Source organism: Borostomias antarcticus (assembly GCF_949987555.1).
Source record: "Borostomias antarcticus genome assembly, chromosome: 14".
Classification (NCBI taxonomy): Eukaryota; Metazoa; Chordata; class Actinopteri; order Stomiiformes; family Stomiidae; genus Borostomias; species Borostomias antarcticus.
Window position 1 is genome coordinate 1,927,865 of NC_140247.1, and position 9,636 is coordinate 1,937,500.

The 9,636-nt window shown below is 42.3% G+C and overlaps 1 protein-coding gene across 1 annotated transcript in view; it reads right to left on the bottom strand.

Annotated features, from left to right (window-relative positions):
- Positions 1 to 7,942: 7,942 nt before the first annotated feature.
- Positions 7,943 to 9,636, bottom strand: part of egf (epidermal growth factor) — a gene marked incomplete at both ends in the record, with an annotated part of 23,906 nt that continues 22,212 nt past the window's right edge. Inside the window, 3 exons of the mRNA XM_084449106.1 lie at positions 7,943 to 8,118; positions 8,376 to 8,472; positions 8,575 to 8,671. Coding sequence (XP_084305232.1) covers positions 7,943 to 8,118; positions 8,376 to 8,472; positions 8,575 to 8,671 — 370 coding nt within the window. The remainder of the gene's footprint in view (positions 8,119 to 8,375; positions 8,473 to 8,574; positions 8,672 to 9,636) is intronic.

The window sequence follows — 9,636 nt, forward strand, 5'->3', positions numbered from 1 at the left end:
ACGAGGCCATTGATAAAATCAAGCGGTAGGCTATGCTTTGCGTAGCAACCACTCGCAGCAACCTCGCCTTTTTCGTATCCTATTACAAAAACGCACTCATCAGTCTGACTCCAACACTTCCCCTACCAGCAAAAACGAGTGCTCTGGAGAACTGTTTTAATAACTGCACCATGGCTGGAAATATTCAAATAAACGTGAACCACCCGAGTTATGCCTTTTGGTTTATGCGAACAAGGCCAAACCAAATAGGCAAGATAGCCTATGTTGCCTGGCAACCATTTAATTCCGAACTATAGCCTATCGCGGAAGATTTTGTAAATACTAAAATGATAAGAATGATCAGTAAATAAATGATTGAATGTTACTACTGAGTGTTTTTTGTGAATATATATATGTAGTAACCGTTGTAGAAAAGCAATTGACCACTCGAGGTAGTGGGTTACAGGGGATTTTACCACAGCTATGGGGGTTCTAGGCCCTCCACTATCGCGTCGGGCCTAACAACACCCCGTAGCTGTGGTAAAATCCCCTGTAACTCACTGCCTCTCGTGGTCAATCAACTAGGGTTTTGTCACTGGATGTTATAGAAGCTGTTTAAAAATGTGGTTACCTGGTGGTTCTATGTCAGTCATTGAATTTATGTGGTAGAGACACTGCCCATAAATAAACGAGCGTGGGTCATATTTGTTTATTATACAACGGTTAGTTCTGGTTCTTGATTCTGATTGGCTGGAAGCCGTGTTAAAATACTTTGTAACACACACCTGGGACCGCATATCATTCCATTTTCAGTATTAATGCGCCTCCCATTTGATCCAATGCATTGTAGTTGTTGTTGTTGCTTGGCAACCCATTTGTTAGGGGAACTATTTTGCTCCGCGGAATTGAGGGAATGATGCTTCGTTTTTAATAAATGTTAATATTTTACATTGCTGTGTGTCTATTTTACACTAATAGATGTAGTAACCGTTGTATAAAAGCAATAAACCACTCGAGGCCGTGTGTTATAGTGATTTTATAACAGCTAGGGGGGTTTAAGGCACTCCGCCCCCTAGCTGTTATAAAATCACTATTATAACACACGGCCTCGAGTGGTTTATTGCTTAATTTCACCACAGCTACGGGGCGTTGTTAGGCCCGACGCGATAGCGGAGTTGGGATACTTGATTCTGATTGGCTAGCAGCCGTGGTAAAATACTCTGTAACCCACGGCTGCGACCGCATAACAATTAGTATTAATGCGCCGTCAATCTCATTGACGAGGCCATTGATAAAATCAAGAGGTAGGCGTGGCAACCACTCGCAGCAACCTCACCTTTAACATATCCTATTACAAAAACGCACTCATCAGTCCGACTACAACACTTCCACACTCCTACGAGCAAGAGTGCTCTGGAGAAGTGTTTTAATAACTGCACCATGGCTGGAAATATTCAAATAAACGTGAACCAACCGAATTAGGCCTATATGCCTTATGGTTTATGTGAACAAGGCCAACCCAAATGGACGAATGTTACCTGGCAACCATTTAATTCAGAACTATAGCCTATCGCGGAAGATTTTGTAAATACTAAAATGATAAGAATGAGCGGTAAATAAATGACAATGTTATGACTGAGTGTTTTTTGTGAATATCGCGTCTCTGTCGCGTTGGGCCTAACGACGCCCCGTAGCTGTGGTAAGATCCCCTGTGACCCACTGCCTCTCGTGGTCAATTGCTTAAAGGAATATGCTCGTTTTTGACAACCTGGACCTTATTTACGACATATTATAAGAAGTTTGACTCACCCAGATCACTTTTTTGTTGTTCGGAGGCCTGTAGAAGAAATATAAAATCCAGCGCGAGCCAGTATATCCATGTAATGGCGGCGCACGGGGCATAGGGAATGCCGTTTCTCAAAATCCATTTTCGGCCGCTAAACGGTTGTTTTCATCAATCACATTGCATGAATCGACAGTTGATATTCCTCTACGCCAGCCATTGTTTTGGTTCCAAATAAGGGGTCTTGATCCTCTGTAACAAGCCTCTTTACAAGCCGCTCCCCCACTTGCTCCAGCACGCATGCGCACAGGCCAGCGCGCAGACTTGCTATTCTCCGTCTGTAGGCTACACTCGCGGCTCACATTCTCTGCGCTACGATCGGATTTTCTAGATCCTCTAAATCTGACAAATATTCAGCCATATTGCACACAATATTCTAGGCACCAACAATCCGATCGTAGCGCAGAGAATGTGAGCCGCGAGTGTAGCCTACAGACGGAGAATAGCAAGTCTGCGCGCTGGCCTGTGCGCATGCGTGCTGGAGCAAGTGGGGGAGCGGCTTGTAAAGAGGCTTGTTACAGAGGATCAAGATCCCTTATTTGGAACCAAAACAATGGCTGGCGTAGAGGAATATCAACTGTCGATTCATGCAATGTGATTGATGAAAACAACCGTTTAGCGGCCGAAAATGGATTTTGAGAAACGGCATTCCCTATGCCCCGTGCGCCGCCATTACATGGATATACTGGCTCGCGCTGGATTTTATATTTCTTCTACAGGCCTCCGAACAACAAAAAAGTGATCTGGGTGAGTCAAACTTCTTATAATATGTCGTAAATAAGGTCCAGGTTGTCAAAAACGAGCATATTCCTTTAAGTTTAGCCTATAGTACTAAGCTATTATCTATGAGTCTATAAAGCCATCTACTCCTTTATTGTACCCAGCCTATTTAACAATGTTATGCCTACTCAGCTACTGTATATTGTGAATGTGACCACTATCTATTTATATTTGTATACAACTGTGGCAGAATGTGACGAGTTGTTTGAAACCATACCTTTTGTGAACTTTAAACCTTGACCCCACTTGGGACCAACCCATTCCCTCTGTATAGACTGTGTGTATATATATATATATATATACATATATATATATATATATATATATATATATATATATATATATATATATATTTAAGAAGGCCGAGACGTTGTTGTTGTTGTTGACGCTTTATTAAATCACTTTGGGGGCTATTGAAACAGTGTGCGGACCTTCCTTCTCTTATTAGTTAGACATTTTGCCATTATGTAAAATACATTAGGCTGTTAATAGATAGTCTGATCTCACGCATTTACTCGTAAGCTTGTTTGAGGTTGCGTGGGCATTCATGGAATTCACAAATGTCGCATCCTTAAGCAGATAGGTCACAACCTTTTGAAGATGCTGATGTTTGCTGCATGATTTGAAGCATGTCAATATGAAAGTGGGCATCGGAGTAGAGTGTGATATCGGGAGAGGCTAACTGGAGGATATGGGCTGGGAAGATGTTAGTTGTCCACCATCGCCACCTCCTGGACAGAAGAAGCTCATGTCTCAGATTAAACAATAATACCCGTGCATCAGTCTTCACTCGACTCCATATACAGTAGCTACTGCAACAAATGACCAAAAGTAGCCTTATTTGAGAGTAGTGTCCATATTATCACAATTTATACATTTACCAATCCTACAGTCATATTCAACTGAATCCAAGTAGTTAACTATATGCATTAGTCTACACACACACTATGAAACATCAGCATGAACAGATGTAGAATAATATGAAAAGCTTTGAGTATCAGTACAGTAGAATATATATATATATATTATATATACACATTAGGATATACATTAGAATACATGTACATATGTACACACACACACATATATATATATATATATATACACACAAACAGTATATGCCTTATATACTGTATAATGCTTTATTGTGGAATTCAATTTCACAATCAAACTGAAACAAAACAAACTGAGTCCAGCCGTACAGTAACGCTGTGTACATGGTTTTTGTGTGTAATACATCTGTCTGTCGTATTTCTTTGTGTTGATGATCGGCACCACAGCAGGCCAGTGCAAATGACAAAGGTGCCAGGTTGCTGGCTTAGCACACATAAACACACTCTTCACAAGTCCCCCCCATAACCCCCTCACAAGACGACACCGACAAAGGGGCAACAAGGTAAAAGGACACACACTTACGCACTTTGATAGACCCAAGAGTGTTTGGCACATGTGTCCATGCCTAAATACATGCATTACCCCCTACCCCCCCCCCACCCCCATTCTAAATCTGCCCAGAGCCTTGCCTGTCCCAGGTCATGGGCCGGGGGGGGGCACCAGTGACCTGGAGGATCAGAGCAAAGCCTTTGAGTGGGAGGCTAATGCTTTCTTTAGGCCCCTTCATCTGTGAACTCTTTGGAGAGAGGTAGCTGCTCCCATCTGACAGAAACCTTCCAAAACAAAGAAAGAGGGGGCTCCTTGTCTTGTAGGGAAAAGAGAAGTTGTGTTATCTCTCTCTCTCTCTCTCTCTCTCTCGCGTTTTTTGGCTCACTCTTTCTCTGACTCTCCCTCGCTCCCTCCCTCTGCTCTCCTTTAGTCATTTTTGGTTCTTCTCTATCTCACACTCTGTTTTTCTTTTTCCTTTTCTTGCTCTTTCACTCTGTTTCACTATCTCTCTCCTACTCTTTCTCTCTACCTACCCCCCCCCCCTCCCTCTCTCAGGTGGATTACCTCACTCATCCCTTGATCCCCTGGTTTTAATTCCCAACAGCTGACGCTGAAAATGTGACTGGACTGTGGCACACATCTCAAAATCCAAATGATCCACTTTTTGCACTCTGTTAGGGAGAAGAAGAAAAGACAGAGAGGACAGGGAGCTTCTGGTTCCCTCTACATCACGATGCGCACAGATGGTGATGGGGACAGAGATCCTCCTCCTCCTCTCTCTCTCCCTGTCTATCTCTGGCTCAAAAATACCTTCCTTACAATAGGAAGCAACTGTGTTCAGAAACTTTGAATGCAGTAGCAAAACTATCAACAGACAGCATGAACATGAACATATATCATATACAAAACATTGAAGTTTGATTAATACATCCTTAAAATAATATAAAAATAAACACCTTTTTGAAAATAAAGACTTTTTTTTTTTTACTTACTATTGACTCTATTGCCCTCTATTGAGGAGTAATACTAAATAAATTGACACAGGGGTCCAATTTCATCTTTTTTACAGCGCCGATCTACTCTTGTTTAGAGTGGTACCCTAACCTGCCTGTTAACCGTGATCGAGGCCAATATAATGATAAGTGTGTCTTGCCAGGAAATCAATATCGATGTGGCCACTGATGGTTTTTGAAGGAAAGTGCTTTGTTTTCTCCCCCTTCACTCGAAACTAAGAAGGGGCCTGCTCCTCTCTCTATTATCTGTCCTTAGTGAAGCTTGAGAGAGAGGAGAGAGGGAGAGTATGAACAACGGCTACTAGCATTGACAGAATGTTATAGAAAGGACCATTTGAACCAAGAGAGAAACACATCATCACTGGAGCACAGCAGTCTTTAACTGAGGGAGAAAATGGGATGTGATGGAGAGGCAGAGAATGGGATGTGATGGAGAGACAGAGAATGAAAAGAGACATAGAGTGAGGGGGCAGAAGGACAGAGAGATAGACAGACAGACAGAGAGATAGACAGACACAGACAGACAGACAGAGAGATAGACAGACAGACACAGACAGACAGACAGAACTCCATGATAAACAATCCATGAAAGGACATGTAAAGGTTTTTATTCTCCTAACTTCATAAGAGTGTAGACAGGTCACTCTCATCCCCAGTTCCCCAGCGTCTCAGTGCTCAGTTGACTGCACCGAGGGAACCAGGATGAGGGATAATCTCCGCCTCCAGCCCTGCTGCTCGGGTACAGTTGTGCCTCACTTTACCTCCCTAAAGTTGGGAGTGTGGTGGTGGAATGAGTCTGGAGACAAGGTGATATCCATGCTTTCTCTTTCAGGAGAATCAGAGCATGAGAGATGGGGTGATGAACGGGTTTGACAGCGTCTTTGATTATTGACTGATTACACAGATTTTTAGTTTTGCTTTTGAACCCCCAAAAAAGAAGCATACGGCTTCAAGTGTCTCAGCTGACTTTATTGCTGTTAAGACTTTCTCTGTATTAAAATTACATGAATGTGAATAATTTGACGATCCAATTTTGTAAATATGTCTGTGTGCATATAATGATTTTATTACCGGCAAACATAATGCAAACATTGACTCAAAACATGTCAATCCAATTCAGTGTATCAAGTTGTTGAAAATGAAAAAAACTTGAAAAAACTTCCCGGTCTTGATGAAGATCACAGTATTTTGTCAGCAACCTGTCCAAACATGTAATAAAAGCAATGCGTAGCATAACTCAGTAGCATTAAGCATCATATGCCTGTCTCCTTTTTAGTAGTCTACTGTGTGTTGTACTAACAACTGCCTACATCCAAACAGTCATACTTCCCAATGAACACAAAACAACGCAACGCAAAACCAAAGCCAGTATTATCTGTGATAACAGTCTGACTCAACGGATGTACATTTTGGAGATAAGCCTTGTCATTGGGTATTTACTGCTCAATCAGTGGTGACGGAGATTCTCCAGGCCAATCAGATTCAATCTAGACTCCTCCCCTTCTGCCATCTGTGTGTTACCTCACTACATGGTAACAACCACCACTCCGCCCAAGACGAGTGTGATTTGTTGATCCACGTATGGTATTGAATGCAGCCAGAACTTTCTCCAGCACAGCTTTAGCGAAGTGTGGAGATAGGTCTGGTTATACGAAACTAACATAGTAATGAATGTATCTGTGTAAGGTATTATAAAGGTCCAGGAATCAAAACACGGTATAAAAATAAATAAAGTCACCAAATTGCACACTAATGCGCTAGTGTAGGCTATATTCTTATTAATTTACCATAAGCATTGCCATTGTATCAACATTATTTAACTGACAAGGATACTATGGTAAAAAGTATCAAACAATAATGATTTGGTTTCACCATGTGGTGAGACAGGTGTGCTGAGCTTATGAGGCTTTTTATGGTACTGTATACTTCATAGTCAGAAGAATCAATAGGTACAACTACTTAGCTTATAGCTTTTAGATTTTCAAATACATCTCAAAACCATACACTGAAAGATATGCAACAGTAGTATACCGGAGATACCAGCCGAGTCTGATCTCCTACATGGCGAGCCTTGGCTCAACTACAACTTACCACATCAATTACACAGACTATTATACAAAATAGAGCTCCTAACAATATAAACATATTCCTTATAGCTAATGATGCATGATAACTATGAACAAACGCTTGCATTTTACTGGAAACTTGTACAAATGATGGGGCTATGATGTTTTTGCACCACAAACCCAATTATATAAAACTACAATTCAGAACTGAACAGGACTGTTAAAATCCTGAAGCAGAACAGAATCCAAAGCAAGCCAAAGGGGTGGTTCTGCTGTGGGTGTATGAGGGTGTGTGTGTGTGTGTGTGTGTGTATGTCAAGGTTGTTATAGTTAACGAAAACTAACAAAACTAACAAAAAAAAATGAAAACTAGGTGTGAAAAAACATTTTAGTTAACTGAAATAAAAATTAAAAAATAAAATATATAATAAATAATCTATAATAGAGAAAATGTCTCTGAAAAATGTTTTTAATTTCAAACATAAGCCTAGTATATTGGGTGGATATGAATTCTATTCTTTTTTTTTTTAGCCGTGTCCCTGCGCAGAAGTAACCTGACATGCACCAGATTGTTTGTTTCACACAGAGTGAAACAACGTGAGCTCACAAGATCAGGATAGTCTCACGAGGCTAGCGCAGAAAAAGGAAAAAAAAGAAAACTAATACTGAAACTAAAACTAAGCATTTTCAAAAACTAAAAACTAAACTAGCAAACCTGCTTTAAAACGAATTAAAACTAAACTGAAATTGAAAACTAAAAGTTAAAACAATAAAAACTAATGAAAAAAGCAAAACTATTATAACCTTGGTGGATGTGCATGTGTGGGGGGTGTGTGTGTGTGGGGGGTGTGTGTGTGTGTTTGTGTGTGTGGGCATGGTCAGACGAGCGGAGGGGTGGGGGACTGAAGCTCGTCCAGGAAAATGAGGTTGTCAATCGATTTGAGGTGGTGGACGCTTGTCTTCGTCTCCATGGCAGCGGCCTGTACCATAGAACACTCATATCCTCTGTTGAGTCGGGGCAAAGACTCCGCCTCCTCTGACACCAGGCTCTCCCCTAGCAACACAACCACAACACACCTCTCAATATTCAGCCCAAGAGCACAACACAAATGTGATTTGATTTAGATGTTATCAGTAACAGCATGCTAACAGTGATCCGTTCAACTCTGATCGTTTTAGCAGTGCTGATGACTCATGACAGGCTTTTAACCAAACCTTATGCTCAGGTCCCATAACATCACTTGACATGTCTAATTTCGGGGAACTATCGTTTTAAAAGTGAGATGATGACACTGTGAGATGATACTCTACCTGTTTCTGAGGAGCAGGAGGGGCACACGGCTCTTCTGGGACATCCCATGACATGAAGGACCTTCCCATCTCCACCAGGCTCCAGCACCACATAGAACTGACAGAGAAGGGCCAGGAAGTTACTGAGTGGACTCGAGTGTGCTTGCAAATCTGCTGTCTAGGATGTGGGAGAGTTGGTCCGGACCGGGTCTGGACTCACTCGCGGAGGGCTTGCGGTGTTGGAGTTCTCCGACATGCTCTCGTCAGTGGTGCTCATGTTGTCCACTGAGGGATGCTTCCGGAAAAATCTTCTGGATCTGTGTGACAAAAGATCCAGATTTTATTGGACATAATTCTTGTTTTCTTCCAGTGAGTCATAGTAAGTCAGATTTGTTTTGTCCTGTGGTGTCTCTCAATGCGTAAAATGTTTGGTGTGGTAGGTCTAAGAATCCTACCACACAGGTTTCTTGAATACATATTACCATGACAAGTCCAATATAAGTGGACTAGAGGACACCTTATCCATGGCGAATGGCGTCTCCCATGGAAATAAGGCTGCTCATATCTATGTAAATTGTGAGCTGGGTCTCCAGACTTCTGATATTATTTTGATGGAGCGTATCACTATTACGCTGATCTGTGTCTCTCCAGTTTACTTCACCTTTCCAAATGCAAAAAGGCATGACTGGCCAAGCGCAAAATGGTAAAAAAAAATCATTTTACAGTCCAATGTTGTCTGATGGAGTTAGTCGCTTTGTTATGCTTCTGTCTCTGAGCCCCCTGTGACCTATCCCTACAGTGTAGGTCTGGGGAGTGTGTAGGTGCAAGATAAACTAGGATGATTGTGTGTGTGTGTGTGGGGGGGGGGAGTGTTTGTGCGTTGTGTGCGTTCTCATGTTAAGGAGAGTGACAGGGTGGGGGGGGGGGGGGGAGTTGACAGGTCGGCTCCAAAACCACAGAAGAGGTGCACCTGCACCCAAGTGAGAAAGGCAATTTGGGGCAGAGCTATTGCCGCCCATGTAGCGTTTCCACGGGGTTATACCTCACTGGGTCCCATTTTGGACCCGAAAAATGAACTATTTCTCTGTGTAATTGCCGAAGAACAAACTAAACCAAGCGTGTAATTGAAAGCGTGCCTCTTCCGCGGTGGAAAGCGAGGAAGGTTTCTCGGGAGGTAACGCAGGCCCCCGTTTTGTGAGTCAAAACAAGTCGCTACTCCGCCGTGGTGTCCCTTAAGGCGGCAAAATATCCGCAAAGAGAATCAGCCACTTAGAGCCACGGT